This window comes from Mytilus trossulus, chromosome 4, assembly GCF_036588685.1.
Source record: "Mytilus trossulus isolate FHL-02 chromosome 4, PNRI_Mtr1.1.1.hap1, whole genome shotgun sequence".
Lineage (NCBI taxonomy): Eukaryota > Metazoa > Mollusca > Bivalvia > Mytilida > Mytilidae > Mytilus > Mytilus trossulus.
Genome location: NC_086376.1, coordinates 28,681,794 through 28,700,868, shown reverse-complemented (window position 1 = coordinate 28,700,868; position 19,075 = coordinate 28,681,794). Strand labels below are relative to the sequence as shown.

Below are 19,075 nucleotides of genomic sequence, written 5' to 3'. Positions count from 1 at the left end.
AACACCAGCTTCAGGGGTTCAAAATAAGTGTGGGTCCAAATTCCAAACCAGTCTTTTCAACGAGGGAAATTTTTATTTTTAAATACAAAAGTAAAGGACCTACCATTCTTTAGACTGATTCTTCATACGTTTGATTTCTTAAAGAGGACCCTAACTTAAAATTTAAAGTGGTCCTAGACTTTTTATTATTTAAATCAAATTTGAACCTCTGAGATTTTAATGAAACTGTAGTAAAAATGTTTTCAATCTTCGATCTCAAAAAGTTTGATATTCAAATGAAGAAAATTCAATCAGTTATCAGATATTTTGATTATCTGAGCTAGATTGATTTTTTTCCCTTTTTCTGTATTAATAAGTGTTGATGCAATGAATTTAAGTGTTTATGCATAATATATTTATAAAATCTTATCAACTGTCTAAAACAATTAGTATTTGGTCTTCAAACACCAGAAGAATGCATGTCATACATGAAAATTTGTCATAAAAATACTTGTTCTTCTAACTTTTTCTGTATAATTAGTGTTGATGCAATGAATTTAAGTGTTTATGCATAATATATTTATAAAATCTTATCAACTGTCTAAAACAATTAGTATTTGGTCTTCAAACACCAGAAGAATGCATGTCATACATGAAAATTTGTCATAAATACTTGTTCTTCTAACTTTTTCTGTATAATTAGTGTTGATGCAATGAATTTAAGTGTTTATGCATAATATATTTATAAAATCTTATCAACTGTCTAAAACAATTAGTATTTGGTCTTCAAACACCAGAAGAATGCATGTCATACATGAAAATTTGTCATAAATACTTGTTCTTCTAACTTTTTCTGTATAATTAGTGTTGATGCAATGAATTTAAGTGTTTATGCATAATATATTTATAAAATCTTATCAACTGTCTAAAACAATTAGTATTTGGTCTTCAAACACCAGAAGAATGCATGTCATACATGAAAATTTGTCATAAATACTTGTTCTTCTAACTTTTTCTGTATAATTAGTGTTGATGCAATGAATTTAAGTGTTTATGCATAATATATTTATAAAATCTTATCAACTGTCTAAAACAATTAGTATTTGGTCTTCAAACACCAGAAGAATGCATGTCATACATGAAAATTTGTCATAAATACTTGTTCTTCTAACTTTTTCTGTATAATTAGTGCTGATGCAATGAATTTAAGTGTTGATGCATAATATACTTATAAAATCTTAACTGTCTAAAACAATTAGTATTTGGTCTTCAAACACCAGAAGAATGCATGTCATACCTGAAATTTTGTCATAAATACTGGTCCTTCTAACTGCTAAATTTTCACAATGCCTAAAATGAAGGAAAAACAGATAAACATTGTTGGTCATTTATGGTTGTATATTCATTTGATGTAAGCAAAATTGCTCAGGAAAGTATATTGTTTGCAGGGCAATTTCAGAATTCCCTTAGGAATCAAAATCATCAGGGGATATAGTTATGGCTATCATGAGTAATTTACAGTCAACTTTAAAAAAAAAAAAAAAAAAAAAAAGGCTTTATAAATCCATCTGGAGAACAAAACTAGAGGCTCTCAAGAGCCAGTGTCGCTCACCTTGGTCTATGTGCATATTAAACAATGGACACAGATAAATTCATGACAAACATTTACAAAATTGTGTTTTGGTGATCATGATGTGTTTGTAGATCTTACTTTACTGAACATTCTTGTTGCTACAATTATCTCTATCTGAAATGAACTTGGCCCAGTAATTACAGTGGAAAATATTTTCTAAAAATCTATGAAAATTGTTAAACTAGAGGCTCTTAAGAGCCTGTGTCGCTCACCTTGGTCTATGTGCATATTCAACAAAAGACACATGGATTAACATGATTAATGACAAAATTGTGTTTTGGTGATGGTGATGTGTTTGTAGATCTTACTTTTTTTAACATTCTTGCTACTTACAATTATCTTTATCTTTAATGAACTTGGTCCATTAGTTACAGAGGAATTTTTTTTGTTAAAACATACAAAAATTTACAAAATTTATGAAAATTGTTTAAAATTGACTGTAAAGGGCTGTAACTCCTTAAGGGGTCAACTGACCATTTTTGTCATGTTGATTTATTTGTAGATCTTACTTTGCTGAACATTATTGCTGTTTGCAGTTTATCTCTATCTACAATGATATTCAAGATAATAAACAAAAACTGCAAAATTTGGGCCAGGTGAGCTAAAAATGGTTTAAAATTTACTATAAAGGGCAACAATTTTCTTAATGGGTGAACTGACAGTTTTGGTCATGTTGACTTATTTGTATATCTTACTTTATTGAACATTATTGCTGTTTACAGTTTATCTCTATCTATAATAACATTCAAGATAATAACCAAAAACTGCAAAATTTCCTTAAAACTACTCATATAGCGGCAGCAACCAACAATGGGTTGTCCGATTTGTCTGAAAACTTTCATGCAGATAGATCTTGACCTAATAGACAATTTTACCCCCATTTCAGATTTGCTCTAAATGCTTTGTTTTCAGAGTTATAAGTCAAAATCTATATTTTACCCTTATCTCCTATTTTTAGCCATGGTGGCCATCTTGGTTGGTTGGCAGGTTCAAGCTACACATTTTTTAAACTAGATACCCAATGATGATTGTGGCCAAGTATGGTTAAATTTGGCCCAGTAGTTACAGAGGAGAAGATTTTTGTAAAAGTTTACAGACGAGGGACAACAGACACCATGTGATGAGAAAAGCTCACTTGACCTTTCAGGTTGTCTGAATCATCGGAAAATTTCAGGGCAGATAGCTTTTGACCTGATAAACAAATTTAATCCAAAGTCAGATTTGCTCTAAATGCTTTGATTTTTGAGTTATAAGCCAAAATCTGCATTTTACTCCTATGTTCTATTTTTAGCCCTGGTGGCCATCTTGGTTGGATGCCCAAGTCAGCAGACACATTTTTTTAAGATTACTAAGATTTACGAAAAATGGTTAAAAATTGACTATAAAGGGCAATAAATCCTAAAACGGTCAACTGACCATTTTGGTCATGTTGACTTATTTGTAGATGTCACTTTGCTGAATATTATTGCTGTTTACAGTTTATCTCTATCTATAATAATATTCAAGATAATAACCAAAAACAGCAAAATTTCCTTAAAACTACTCATATAGCGGCAGCAACCAACAATGGGTTGTCCGATTTGTCTGAAAACTTTCATGCAGATAGATCTTGACCTAATAGACAATTTTACCCCCATTTCAGATTTGCTCTAAATGCTTTGTTTTCAGAGTTATAAGTCAAAATCTATATTTTACCTTTATCTCCTATTTTTAGCCATGGTGGCCATCTTGGTTGGTTGGCAGGTTCAAGCTACACATTTTTTAAACTAGATACCCAATGATGATTGTGGCCAAGTATGGTTAAATTTGGCCCAGTAGTTACAGAGGAGAAGATTTTTGTAAAAGTTTACAGACGAGGGACAACAGACACCATGTGATGAGAAAAGCTCACTTGACCTTTCAGGTTGTCTGAATCATCGGAAAATTTCAGGGCAGATAGCTTTTGACCTGATAAACAAATTTAATCCAAAGTCAGATTTGCTCTAAATGCTTTGATTTTTGAGTTATAAGCCAAAATCTGCATTTTACTCCTATGTTCTATTTTTAGCCCTGGTGGCCATCTTGGTTGGATGCCCAAGTCAGCAGACACATTTTTTTAAGATTACTAAGATTTACGAAAAATGGTTAAAAATTGACTATAAAGGGCAATAAATCCTAAAACGGTCAACTGACCATTTTGGTCATGTTGACTTATTTGTAGATGTCACTTTGCTGAATATTATTGCTGTTTACAGTTTATCTCTATCTATAATAATATTCAAGATAATAACCAAAAACAGCAAAATTTCCTTAAAATTACCAACTCAGGAGCAGCAACCCAACAACAGGTTGTGTGATTCATCTGACAATTTCAGGGCAAATAGATCTTGACCTGATAAACAAATTAACCCCATGTCAGATTTGCTCTAAATGCATAGATGCCAACCCCCTTTAGACTCATTCAGTAACAAACTATCAAATTTTCTGTATTAAAGTTTTCAGTAATCATTCAAAAACGTGCATTTACCAATAAAAAATACTGACGAGTGATTGCAAACTGATAGGCACTAACATGTTCAATATCTGTAGTATGTATTCTATTCATTAATTGTTTAAATGTTCTCGACTCGTACATTTTCATTTTGTCAAGGAGAATTAGAGAAAGGGGGAAAGCTTCTCATACAATGCAAGTTTGCCTCTTAGGAAGTCAGTTAGTTACACAATAGGTCGATAACTCCAGAGAAACCAGAAGCATTACATTGGCATTTACTAAATACCAGACCAAAACGGAAAAGCAATGATAAAAATACGCGTTTTACACAATTGAACGGCGATGATTGGGAATCCGTAACTATTCGACTTTGACCGTAATAGCGTAGTTTTGATAGCAAAATCGGAAAAATTACGGGAAAATCGTAATGGTTGGCATCTATGTAAATGCTTTGATTTTTGAGTTAAAAGCCAAAAACTGCATTTCATCCCTATGTTCTATTTTTAGCAATGGCGGCCATCTTGGTTGGTTGGCCCGGTCACCGGACACATTTTTAAACTAGATACCCTAATGATGATTGTGGCTAAGTTTGGTTTAATTTGGTCCAGTAGTTTCAGATGAGAAGATTATTGTAAAAGTTAACAGCGACAGAAGACGGATGCAAAGTGATGGGAAAAGCTCACTTGGCCCTTTGGGGCAGGTGAGCTAAAAATCATTTAATGGGGAACATGTGTACTACATTTCAAGTTGATTGGACTTAACTTCATCAAAAACTACCTTGACCAAATTTCAACCTGAAACGGGACGAACGGATGGACAAACAGACAGATGAACGGACCCATAGGCAAGAAAACATACTGCCTCTCTACTATTGTAGGTGGGGTATAAAAAGAAAAAGCTTGATACAGCCACAAGGGTCAACCCTGAATAGTTGAGGTAAATAATTTTGTAGGCTTAATTCAAGCTTGGTCAGCTTGGAATTAATATTGTGATTTACTATTAACTATTTTGCACAGCAACAAAATAAGTGTTGTCAAAGAAATGAAAAATTTGAATTAGATTTTTATCTATTATGGTCCAATATCAAAATTTAAAATACAATGGATCAGCATATATCCAAGTACACCAAGAATTTAATACCAAAGTTATATTTTTGACCTTTTTGACAATTGGACCAATTTGAAATCCGAACTCAAATTTAAAAAAAACAAGACTGTGTTCCAAGTACACGGATGTCCCATCAGCAGTATCATTTTCTATGTTCAGTAGACTGTGAAAATGGGGTAAAAACTTTAATTTGGCATTAAAATTAGAAAGATCATATGATAGGGAACATTTGTACTATGTTTCAAGTTGATTGGACTTAAACTTCATCAAAAACTACCTTGACCAAAACTTTAACCTGCAGCTGGACATACGGACAGATGAACAAACGGACTGACAAACAAATGTACGAACGCACAGACCAGATAAACATAATGTCCATAAATGGGGCATAAAAAATGAATATAGAGTTGGAATCAGTGTATCAAAGAACAAAGAATTCAAGTTTTGATGAGATAAGTAAAGTTTGATTTAGGACCCTTTGGACCACAAAGTTTAAAAAAAAATTGGACCCAAATCATATATCTAAATACACTGCTAGATTTAGAATGGTAAACAAAACCCCAAAATTCAATGTTTGAACTCAATCCAAACAGTTCAATGGTAGACACCAATTTGAATCAACTTTAAAACGGGCACCAATATACAAAATTAAAAATAAAACACAGGTAGATTCAGCACATTAAAGAAGCCTTTGAAATTAGTCAAGAAATGAACAATTTATTCAAAGATCTATAAAATAATAGTTTTAGGTTCCTAATTCCTAAATAATATGATAAAAAATAAAATTGATATACAATGTGCATGATAAAATTAAGGAGATATTGAATCCATTTCAATAAAAGTAAGTTAAAACTGTAAAAATATTTGCTTAATTTTTTTTCTAAAATAACCAATAAAAGTAAGTTCAAAATTCATAAAAAAAGTAATTGCTTAAAAATTCTAGAAATAACAATGATATAGAAATATTTTAAGAACTATTGACTATGAAAAGCATATCTAGATAAAATAGTTTTCATGTTTTTCTCAAAAAACGTTCATACAATGGATGTCCCGTAGATCACTTGGTAACCATTCCACAAAAGGGCTGCTGCTTTGTCAAATCTTCTTTCCCCATATGTTTTAGTTCTTACACGTGGCGTTATTAAAATCATGGAATTTTCAGATCTAAGTGCTTGCAATGGTTTGTAAATTTGAACGAGTTCTTGCAGGTAGACCGATGCCTCCATGTGCAAATCTTTGAACACAAACACAAGAAGTTTATACTGGCATGGATATGTTTATGTTTATGTTCATGTTCATGACCAATTTGCTGAAGAAATGTTTTAATGTGCTAGTTAACAAATGAACAACTTTCACCAGGAACATATATTGTAAATTATATATCTTTGGTCCAAATTTTAAAAAAAAGTTATAAATCTGTATTTGGCTTTTTATAGTATAGTTCCACAACTTCAGATAAAAGTGTTAATGGACTTGGCTTGTTAGTGTTTTTTTCATATAAAGGATGAAAAGCATAATGTTTGTACTGTAGAAATAGTATCTGTGTTAAGTTTAAAATTCAAGGTGCAATTTTTAACAAACACCTTGATTGCAATTGATTTACCTTAGTTACATGCCTTCATATGTGGTATAGCCTAGCTATGATAAGTCTTTAGAAGTTGTGAGAATGTAAACTAGCACATTCTTAGTTCCAAGATTTATTAAAATAGAACCTAATGGTTTCTCCTATAAACTGAAATAACCCAAACTTTTTTGCTGCTAAAAGTATATACTTATCGAGATAATAAACATGATAAATACTTATGTTTTATAAATTGTTATCTATGATAATGTGTAAAACATTAGTAATCTATATGGAGGAAAGGGATAAAAGAACTTATTGAATTACTTCATATCCTGCAACTTTGTTTTGATTTCGTGAATATCCATCTGTGTTCTTGTCATCTTACAGTCTTCTCTCTGAGAGTAATAGCCAGCCCTTGGCAATCTGCTACATTGCGCTATCAGGAAGTAAGTCTGAAACAAAAGGAAAACTTACTCAGTTTCTTCTAATGATGTGGTAATCCCGAATTCTTTCATCTGGTTTCTCATCCAAGTACAGGATTTGTAGACTGGATCAGAACAACCAGGTTTAAGGTGATATGTCTACAAAATAACACAGTTGTTCAACTCAATACAAACTTTTGTTATAGTTGTTTTATTTATAGAACGATAACATTCTATTTTTATAAATCCTTTGTCATGAATATAAAAAATATTACTGGCTTCAGCTGTCATAGTTTTGTATAAGAATTTCAGAAATCTATGGTAATGAAGTGACAATAGCACATCTAAACCAGATGCTCTGCAGGGCGCAGCTTTATATGACTGAAGAGGTAGAACCCTGAACAGTTGGGGCAAGTATGGACACAACATTTAAGCTTGATACAGCTCTGAATTTGATTGTGATTAAAAAGTTGACACAACATAGGTTTCCGACACAGAATGAATGTGGTTTAGGAACTTAAACTTAAATTTTAAATTGGACATTAACGATCATTAACCTATTATGGTCCAATATCCAAAATCTAAAAACATGGTTAGATTCAGCATATCATAGAACCCCAATAATTTAATTTTTGATGAAATCAAATAATGTTCAATTTTAGGCCCTTAAAACCTCAATATGGACCAATTTAATAACCAGGCCCAAATATTAAAAATCTAAATGCATGGTTAGATTCGGCATATTGAAGAACCCCATATATTCAATTTTTGTTGAAATCAAACATAGTTTAATTTTTGCATGACCCTTTGGACCTTAATGTAGACCAATTTGAAAAAGGAACAATTGAATATTTCTTGCTATTGCGCAAAACTGTGCAATTAGATATTTCTTGCTATTGCGCAATACTGTGCAATTGAAGTTTTCTTGCTATTGCACAATTCTGTGCAATTGAAGATTTCTTGCTATTGCACAATACTTAATATAATAATTTTGGACCCCAATTTGGACCAACTTGAAAACTGGGCCCATTTTCAAATATCTAACTTAGTAAGTACATGTTTAGACTCAGCATATTATCAAAGAACACTATGAATTCAATCTTTATTAAAATCAAGCTAATTTTAATTTTAGACCCTTTGGACCTTAATGTACACCAATTTGAAAACAGGACTGGACCAAAAATTAAGAATCTGAATACAGTTAGATTTGGCATATCAAAGAACCCCAATAATTCATTTGTTGATGAAATCAAACAAAGTTTAATTTTGGCCACTAATTTGTTGGGACCAAAACTTCAAAAACAATCCAAACCTTGCTTTTGTGGTCATAAACCTTGTGTTAAAATTTCATAGATTTCTATTAACTTATACAAAAGTAATGTCAAAAACCAAGAAAAATGCTTATTTGGAACCTATTTTTGGCCCCTAATTCCTAAACTGTTGGGACTAAAACTCCCAAAATCAATCCCAACCTTCCTTTTGCAGTCATAGTCTCATAGACCTTATGTTAAAATTTCATAGATTTCTGTTTACTTTTACTAAAGTTAGAGTGCGAAAACCAAATGTTATAGGACGATGACAACAACGATGACGTCTACGTGATACCAATATACGACCAAAAAAAATGGCAGATGTATTTTAAATTAAACACCATTCGGCAAAGTAGTTCTCAGGAGCTGGAAGCAAGTGGTGGGAAACAGCACATACCACCAAATGTTACTTTTGTTATACCTTGCTATATTATGCATTATGGATTTTACTCATTGTAAAAGGCTGTATGGTCACATTGGTGACCTCTAGTGTCTAATTTTTACATCATTTAGTCTCGAGTTGAGAATTGTCTGAATAGCAATTATACCTGTACTATATCTAATTTTTATATTTATTAATTTAAAGGTTCTCTTTGTCAATTAACTGGGGTGTAAAAGCATTGACCGTAGTACATTTTGTATGAAGCATAGAAGCAGTGATATTGTTGGCTTTTTTCAAAACTACATCTACCCTTTTTTATTGGGAAAATATGTGTCAATTTCATCAAATTGGGAAATCTAAAATAAACCATGAATTTGACAGAAACTTCAATTTACAGACCCATTTTCAAGAGACAAACCCTGCTTTAAAATAAGATGGCATTTTGTCAGTTATGATACATAAATAGACCCTCAAATGTGCACATATAGTCATTTTAGACAAGAAAATATTTTAAATGAGTGTTTTTAAGTTTGTATTCATGCATAATTACTACTGAGACTGCACTATTTTGGAAAAATGTTGTCTTTTTGGGAATAATTTTAAGCCATTTTTTTTCAAATTGGGATTCTTCTCCAAAAGCCTTTATTCTCCACTAATTTAAGGCAAACAATATCACTGAGAAGCTCAACCTAAAAATGTGTGCACAGTCAACGCTTTTCAAAAAAGAAGCATTCAATACTTATAATTCTATTTTTTAGCTAGGATCATTAGGTCCAAGGACACAGTTATCATCCTTTGGCTTTCGTTGTCTACGAATATATTCCCTAGTGTAAACAGTGTACAACTTGCATGCTTTATTTGATACACTTTCCCAATTTATTTCTTGATATTAAATGCATGAAATATTAAGTAGTGGGATGTAATTACATGTAAAAAAAATTTGGGTGCTGAATCTCTATGTTAAGAAGTGATTTGGTCCAGTTCAAAAAGGTCAAATTTTATCACATCTGAAGCTGTCAAACTGAAATTTACACCCCCTTAACACAGAATTGTCAATATTTTGAGTTAGAGCTGGTAGAAGTTTCTAAAATTTTGATATTATTTATCTCACTGGTAGTACACTACACTGTAAAAATCTTTTTGAGAAAGAGAAGGTGCGATTTTTTTTAATTTGAATTTATTGTCTAAAAGAAATGCACTACGATATAACTGTGTTCTCGGGCCTAAGAGATGGATTCCTGAAATCTAGATTCTGTACTTTGGCAACTTTCCTGAATGATTTGCTGGTTTCAATTTGTCAAACTCAATCAAAGTAAAGGATTTACATCTTTGGTTTACAGAAATTCTGTTAATATGTGCTATATTGGTATTCTACGGCTATAATAAGCATTTTAAAGCAGTTTACATTTTATGCCTAAGAGACATGCTGACTTTCTATCTGACAGCTTTTTTTGTTCCTGATATTTGTGTTTCTATGCTTAAATCAAATTTAATTAACCATTTGTGAACTCTGAATAAAGAGGAAAGTAGATTTTCACAGAAAAAAGTGCAGCATATTTTGTATTCGTGGCCCTGGTTAAACGGCCTAATTGATGTATGTAAAATGTGAAGAGCTTTATACATCAAATCTGTAGTCCATCACAACTATTTCATTAAATCTGTAAAAAAAAAAAGCACTTTACTATATCCAGTACACCTTACTCCTTTCATAGGCTACCATATTTTTTTCCTGTATGATAGTAAGTTGTCCAAATTTAAGCCTATTGAGACTAAAACTAAATGCAAGTTTTCCATTGAAAAGTGGAAAAAAATGGCCATCAGACCATATTGTCTTTCAAAAAATTTAAATGCAAGAGTCCTTTAGCAATTAGACTTCTTGTATCACAACACCTTAGCATAGAAATGAGCAAAAAGTAACACATTTTCATTTCTGATAGCTTCTGTGTGCATTTTTATGTGTCAATATGGGCTACCGCCTAAATCGACTCTAAATAATTCTCAGTACTACATGGCCCAAGACCATTTTATACTCATGTGGTATGCTTTTTGTAACTTTTCTATACATTTAATATATATGAAAGAATAATTAAAGCTTAAAAAATTTCAAAAACTTCAAATTGGCTGAGATAAATGCATATTTATATCAGGCTTCCCTTAATTGGAAAATCTCTATTTTGAGGCATATGCTCATGTAAATTTGACTTTGGAATAAATACAATACATCTGATATATAAAATGAGTGTTCAGATGCTTTCAATACCTAATATTTAATGAATGGCTATTATCTATTTTGAATTTATTGAACCATAAAACTAATTTTTGAATCTTCACATTAAATAATCCGCGAAGCGGATTATGTAAAATGTGAAGAGTAAAAAATTAGTTTTATGGTTCAATAAAATCAAAATATATTATTGCCATACATTATAAATAAATTTCTATCAAAAATAAGGCTTAAAGAACTTTTTATATTGTTTATATTAACAATAACAACGTACATACATGTTGGCGTATGAATACACAACGTCAGAGTGGGCGAGTCGCCATCAAAATTGACAACATTGAAAATAAAACTAATAATTTTAACCAATCAGAGGACAGCAAAAACACCAAATTTATTTATTTAATATTCAATAGCATTTAAAAAGCAAATTTTTGCAAAATTTCAAATTTTTAGGCCAAAATCTTGACAGTTGAAGATATTTAATTTAAACGTCAAAAATAAACATCCAAATGTCAATACTAAAATGACCCTAGTTTTTCTAATATATGTCATATGGCCATGAAACTTGGCAAACTATCTCATAATTGCCTAAGCTTAGGTTATGCAAAGTTTTATTAAGATTGGTCAAGTCTTTCTGTCCTATTAGGTCCAAGGACACAGTTATCTTCCTTTGGTTTTCATTGTCTACGAATATAGTCCCTAGTGTAAACAGTGTATAACTTGCATGTTTTATTTGATACACTTTCCCAATTTATTTCTTGATATTAAATGCATGAAATATTAAGTAGTGGGATGTAATTACATGTTAAAAAAATTTGGGTGCTGAATCGCTATGTTAAGTAGTGATTTGGTCCAGTTCAAAAAGGTCAAATTTTATCACGTCTTAAGCTGTCAAACTGAATTTTACACCCCCTTGACACAGAATTGTCAATATTTTGAGTTAGAGCTGGTAGAAGTTTCTAAAATTTTGATATTATTTGTCTCACTGGTAGTACACTACACTGTAAAAATCTTTTTGAGAAAGAGCAGGTGCGATTTTTTTAATTTGAATTTATTGTCTAAAAGAAATGCACTACAAAATAACCGTGTTCTCGGGCCATTACATGATTTCTATAAAGTTTTCATAAATTTACCTGTGCACTTTATTGTGGGACCTTAAGTGTCAACATGAATATTACATTTCATTGTGTTACCTGTATGAATATTAATTTCAGAAGTACATGATATTGCTGTTAGCCAATCAAAAAAAAAGTATCATATAAAGGAAACATACATGCAATGTAATTATTTAAATAACAACTTTAATAATTGTTATCTTTACAGACAATGCCAGAAACATTCAGTCTAAGTCTTGATTCAGGCACATTTTTAAAGAGAGACAAAAATTTCCTGAATAATCTAGAGAGTAATCCAACTTAAATTTTAAACATACCTGTAAATGTGATACAATGGTATTCCGTTCCAGTTTAACAGCAACAAAAAGATCAGCAGCAAAAATTCCTCTTTTTACCTGTATTCCATCCTCAGTATATAGGTCATCTGTCATGTAAAGAGTTGGTAGAGTCCAGTTAATAGATTTGGAGTAGAGTTGATAACTAGAATTGTCATGATACGTATAAATTGTCCAGAAGAATATTATGTTGGACAGTGAACAGTCTGACTTGATGGAAGCAGTTATGTTGGCATCTTCTACACTCTGGTATCTACATATAGAATTCATAGTATCAGCCACTCCTGATGCCATCAAAGTTACAGTGCAGTTCTGACCTGTGCAGATACACAGTAATGCTACAATAAAGAAAAAGATATAAAAACTGTATTCAAATTTTATTTTATTGACCCCAATGTTTTCCATTAAATTGTCAAATCTCCAAATTAAAAGTGATCTCAATATTAATGATACTTCTGATTAGGGTGATGATCAAATTCACATTGCTAAAAAAGAGGCACAAGATACATTTTTTGTACCAAAGGGACATTCAAACTCATGAGTCGAAAAATAACTGAAAACGACATGGTTAAAAAAGAAAAATTCCCCGCAGAAGACAAATATGGCAAAAAAAAATTATATGTCTGTTTAAGGTTACATACTTAAGTAGGTATAGGTGGGTATTTCCATTTTATTTTATTTTTTCATTAATTTTTTTAAGGACACGATTTTGAGTAATGCAGTTACGCCTTGTTGTGGTCAGACTTGGTCATGGGCCCAGTTTACCCATATTTTTAATGATTGGATAATTCCCTTTGTTATTGCTTGGAAAAAAGTGGAGGGAAAGTGTTTATTTCATCACACATGTTGCGAATTTCCTTAAAACAGCTATCATATTCATGATTGTAAACATTTAGATGTATCTGGCAACTGATTTATATTATTGGCAAAACTAACTTCACTTTTGACACAAGTTTTATTTGTTTTACTTTACAATGGAAATAAAATGACTTAGGGTCCGTCGGGATACCGAAAACAAACATCATTTTTGTTTTGCCTAAGAACACAAACAAAAGATTCGAAAATACTGATTTGAATACATCTCCCATTAAATTTGTCTCCCTTAAATTTAAATTCCCGTTGACATTTTTATTGATATGGCTTTATCTATCAATTTATTATATTATAAGTGCCATTTCAAATCCAAGTCATCCTCTTATTATTGTTGATAAAAAAATTGTACCGATTCCCCATTTCGGAATCTATTGCATTCTAGGTAATATATTTTCAAAAATGTACACCAAATGTTGTGATTGGTTTAAAACGTTCTAAACAATGAAAATTGAGCAAATGAAGTTACGTTATTTTTATTTTAGTATACAAACAATGAGATTACCCATAGTCCTTCAGGCAGCAACCATTTGATTTTCTTGGGGGGGGGGGCTATGTTTTTTTTTTCTGTACAATTTTTTTTTCTTCGTTTCGCGACAAGTCGAAAACAATTTTTTTCTTTCAATTTTAGCATTACATATAGTGGCAGCTGAGGGTGTAACAAACAATTTTTTTTTTTCAGAATTAAAAACAAACTATTTTTTCTCCAAAAACTGGAAACAAACTTTTTTTCCCCAAAAAAAAACATATTGAACAGGACAATTGGAATGCATCTCTGAATCAATGCAGTTTCAACAGTTTAAACACAGGGGAAAGGGTAGCAATAGAATTCAATGCAAACTATTTTACAGGCACCAGCTTGGAGATTAGGATGATTGAATGTATTAGCCCAGGTGAAAATCTGGTGGCCTTGGGAGACCAATAAGTTTTTAAAAGTCACTGTTATCATGGTTATAGTTTAACACTTACTTGACGCACTGATGAACCAGCATAATTTTTCCCAGAATTCTGAAATGTGTGACTGAAAGTTTACAAAAATGATCTACTTAATAAATTCTTAAAATTGGTCCAGAGGTTGTAAAAAGCTTATAATTTTCCATAAGGGCCCATTTAAAAAAATTTTGGTCCCCCAACACCCATAACCATTACCTTTTTAGTTTGTATTTTGCCTCAATGTGGTTTTTTTTAAAATGCTTTTTTGTAGGCACATTTGGTGCTTTTTTATTTTTGCAAGATCCAGATCTATATATCATGTAGAATCATATGCAAAACAGTGTGGTTGTGGCCATTGATTGACGACCTAAATTATCCCATTGACTGGGACAGATTAGGTGAACGTTTGTCTGTAACAACCACTGCTCACTACTTACTTATTATAGAATTTAAACTGTGGGGTCACCAAAGGTTCTTAACGCCTTTAATAATAAAATAATTCGAAAAATTTATCAGGAATAACCTTTATGTTTTGATTTATATTATTGATATATCAAAACATCGTATTATTCCTGATTCGTTTTTTCGAATTACTTTATTTAGGTGTTGAGAACCTTTGATGACCCCACAGTTTCAGTGTCTTTAAAAAGTACATAGTGAGCAGTGGTCGGTACAGATAAACGTTCACATAATCTGTCCCAGTCAATGGGATAATTAATGTCGTCAATCAATGGCCACAGCCACACTGTTTTAAATATGATTATATATAGACCTTCTTCTTCTTCTTCCATACAAGAGTTTGATTCCTTGAATGAAATGTTTAAACTCTGCGGGACTACGCATGGTGACATTACATATCTTATCCCCTAAGGCTATATACAGTATTTACAATAAAATCAGGTTGTTACAGTTAAAATAATGTACAATCATCCAGTCCGGTATTAATGTGTTGTCTGTAGCCCTGAGCAGAAATCTTCAACTGATCCCGCTTCAGCAACCCTGGCAGGTAATATATTCCATTCCATGATTGTTCTTGGAAAGAGTAGACATCACTGGTCTGGTGACGCCCTGTTGGTAAAACTTGTGCCCTCCAAGAGTTTTACTGTGCCACCTTTGAGGTCAGTACTCTTGTTGATGTCTGTCAGCTCCTTCTAGATACGATAGAGCATGCATAGCCTGTTGTCACGACGTCTTGTCTGTAATGTGTCCCATTTTAGGTCTTCTAACATTGTAGTGACGCACCCTGGTGTGCATGATGTGTACTCATTAATAACATTATAGACAAATCTAGCAGCTCTCCTCTGTATGAGTTCTACTGTGTTAATGTTTGCTTGGTTTGTTGGGTCCCATATAGTAAAAGCATACTCTATGACAGGTCGCACGAGTGTTGTATAGCCAGCAGCCTTTACTTTCCTTGTACATTCTTTTAGGTTTCGTTTAACAAACCCAAGTGTTCAGTTACCCTTTACTGTAACACTCTGAATATGTTTGTTCTATGAGAGATTGTTTGATATTAAAACTCCCAAGTACTTGGCACTATCTACTGGTTCGAATATGTGTCCATGTGGAGTGTATGGGTATTGTATTTTGTTGGATTGAATCTCATCATCAATGTTTTTTCCCAATTTTCTAATGCCTCAAGGTCTTTCTGCAGTTGTTTTGTATCTTTGCTGCGATATTGTTTGCCTTAAATTAGTGGAGAATACAGGCTTTTTCCCCTGGAGAAGAATCCCAATTTGGAAAAAAAATGGTTGTCCGTCGATTAGACTCATTTAAAAACAATTCACATTTTGTGTTGTTGTGAAGGACTTCGATATTAATAAAAAAAACTTAATCAATTGTAATACTTAGTACCTCTAGTACCGTGTAATTAATTTCACAGGTAAATTGTTTTGTATAAAAAAGAAATTGTGATTCAATTAGGGACTAAATCAACAAATTCTTACTGGTCTGCTGGACCACCACTGAGGTGACAAAATATACTGGTCCAACTCAAAGTCTACTGGTCCCGGACCACCAGACTAGGGCTTATTTCAAGCCCTGCCTGTGGCACTCCTGACAGAACATCGTCTTGCTGAGATCTAGCCCCTTCCAATACTACCTGTTGTTCCCTGTTTGATTTGAATGAACTGATCCAGGAGTTTGTCCGGCCCCTTACTCCATAAAATTGGAGTTTGTACAGCAGTCTTGAATGAGGAACCTTGTCAAATGCCTTTTCAAAAACATCTTAGGTTATTCCTTTTTTTTTTTAAAAAGCAGTAAGAAGTGAGTATTAATATTTCAGTAACGTGAATGTCAACTAGCCCCACTTATGAAAAGTACAAGTATGAAAAGAGTTAAAGGCTACCAACTAGCCCCACTTACGAATACTAGTAAAATAATTAAACTGTAATGTGTGTTGGCTTTCCAATTGGTCCCACTTATGAGAATGTTTCAAATTTTTTAAATGCTTCCTTTTTTTCTCTCGTTCTTTTCATAATACATCACCCCAAGCAAACATTTTGAAATATCAATAATAGTAATTAAATAAATTTTCGGTTTGTTTGTATTCTGTGTAGATTAGTTTTCAAGTGGGGCAAGCTTTTTTATTTTTAATCATATATTAATCTAGATATTACCGTTTCCCATTAAGTGGGGCAAGTTGACAGGAGTAATTTTGAACATGATTTAACCCATTTCACATGTGGGGCGATTTGGTAAATCAGTTTGGGGCGTTTTTTTTAAAAGTGGGGCGAGTTGGTAAAAAATAGTACCAGCTATCTTCTGATGAACTACCCAGTTTTGACCAGGGAGTAGCATTGGGAGCAATGACAGAGTTAAGGTAGCACAATACAAAGATTTTATAACTCCAACTCCCAATTTTTAAAATGCTGTAACTTTCTTAATAATGCTTGAAAATTTATAAATGTGGTAGTTATGGATAGCTATTATGGATATTACTCTTTCAAATAACTGCAATGTTAGTATTATGCATCAATTATGTAACCAATTATAATGTTAACTGTGTCTTAAATATTTTTCCTCAAATTTCCACTTTCAATTGAAATTAGCTTCCTCATAGGTATTCCTAGAGGATTGAATTTATCATATATTGTTCCTGTGGCCATTATCTATAAAAGGGTGTCTCAGATTTCAGGCAGAATGTATAGAACAAATTTTACAGCTAATTAAACATTAGTGGCATGGTGGTGCTTTAAAAGCAACGTAACTGTTTAACTTAATACAATAAAAGTTTACAGTAGACACTGGTAGAACATATTTTGTTTTTTATATTAACAAATTTGTATGTGAAATTATGAACACATTCATATTAAAAAGTCTGCATCTACGTGTTTTCACATGCTTTTTGACATGTCATGTCATGACATGATTTGCCAATGACAGAGGTTGGAAAGTATGATTTTATGAGGATCATATTTAACTCCTATGTCGTTCGGGTTAATTAGGGTCACACTGGCCGTGCATATTAAATAACATATACCAACTTCCTTGGTCAATAACTATAACTTATGTAGTTTGTCTTAATTTGTTGCTGTAACCATAATTTTATTGTTAGCACTGCTTATAAAGTTATAAGCACTAACTAAGGATGAATAGACAATAGACAATATTTTATTCGCACAAACACTTTTACATTAAATGGTTATGGGATTCAAAATTAAGACAATAAACTGACAATAGTTAAATTGATTACAATTATATTAGAGTGACAGTGGTATTCACAGCAAAGAAGAAAAAGGCTATAAATATCAACAGTTAACACATTATTAATGTTAATGAACCATTAAAAAAAGAACACAAACAAAAATTAGGTTAAATATGTAACGGAAGGGGTCGGTGACGACACCTTCCGGGACGTGTAGCGGCCAGAACTTCGCCCCTATTTGACCATTGGGATACCTGAAATCAGATTATGGCTGAACAACAAAAAACTAATCAAATGAAACTATATTTTATTCACAAATGTACAATAATTGCAAAGTCGGATATAAACAGGAGTCAGAAAACTTTCTAAACTGAAGTTAAAAAATATATATAGTAATTTCATTTAGGTAAAATGAAAATGAAGTGTTCCCAGAGTTAGTCTTAAAAGTAAAGTAAATTTGCTTCACGTTATGTTTTAAAGTAATAAAATTTGCACCATAAAGGGGTGACTAACTCTGCCGAACTGCACCGAAGTAATGGCTAACTCTAAACTCAAGTGAACTGATACAGTCCGGCAAGTATTTGAAGGCCTTTGCAAGGCCGATTCCGACTGATTAACAAATAAAATCCTAATCTTGTCATTAAACAGGGTAACTTTAACTGAAAAGGTATCAAGGAAAACTTGAACAAATGAATATTCTTTAAACATTACACTTACATTGAAAGTTAAATACTAAAACAGTTAAATTAACAATCCTTTCTTATATCTAACTGTGTTTAAATAAAATTAAACTTAAAATAAACATTTAAATACTAAATAATTAATCTGTCCAAAATAAGGGGAATTAATCTAGGCAAATCAAGGCACATCTATTACACATATTAAAAGAAATTCAAGTTATACAGATGTTCTTAATTAAAGAGCTTATTTAACTTCTTTCAATGTTGGTATAAAGCCCTCTTTCAATTGCTAGGGAATGTGCACTTAGTTTAAATTTACTGAAAACTGCTCGGTCAGTTTTGAATTTACATATATCAATATATGGGGGCCTTTTTCTATTTTTTTTAGTATGACAAAAGAAATTT

The 19,075-nt window shown here is 32.0% G+C and overlaps 1 protein-coding gene across 1 annotated transcript in view; it reads right to left on the bottom strand.

Moving 5' to 3' along the window:
- LOC134716542 (polycystin-1-like protein 2) overlaps positions 1-19,075 on the bottom strand; it is a 66,594-nt gene that overhangs the window by 41,041 nt on the left and 6,478 nt on the right. Inside the window, exons 2-4 of the mRNA XM_063579552.1 lie at positions 12,524-12,879; positions 7,228-7,334; positions 1,277-1,329 (exon numbers count right to left, since the gene is read on the bottom strand). Of these exons, the coding sequence (XP_063435622.1) occupies positions 1,277-1,329; positions 7,228-7,334; positions 12,524-12,879 (516 nt within the window). The remainder of the gene's footprint in view (positions 1-1,276; positions 1,330-7,227; positions 7,335-12,523; positions 12,880-19,075) is intronic.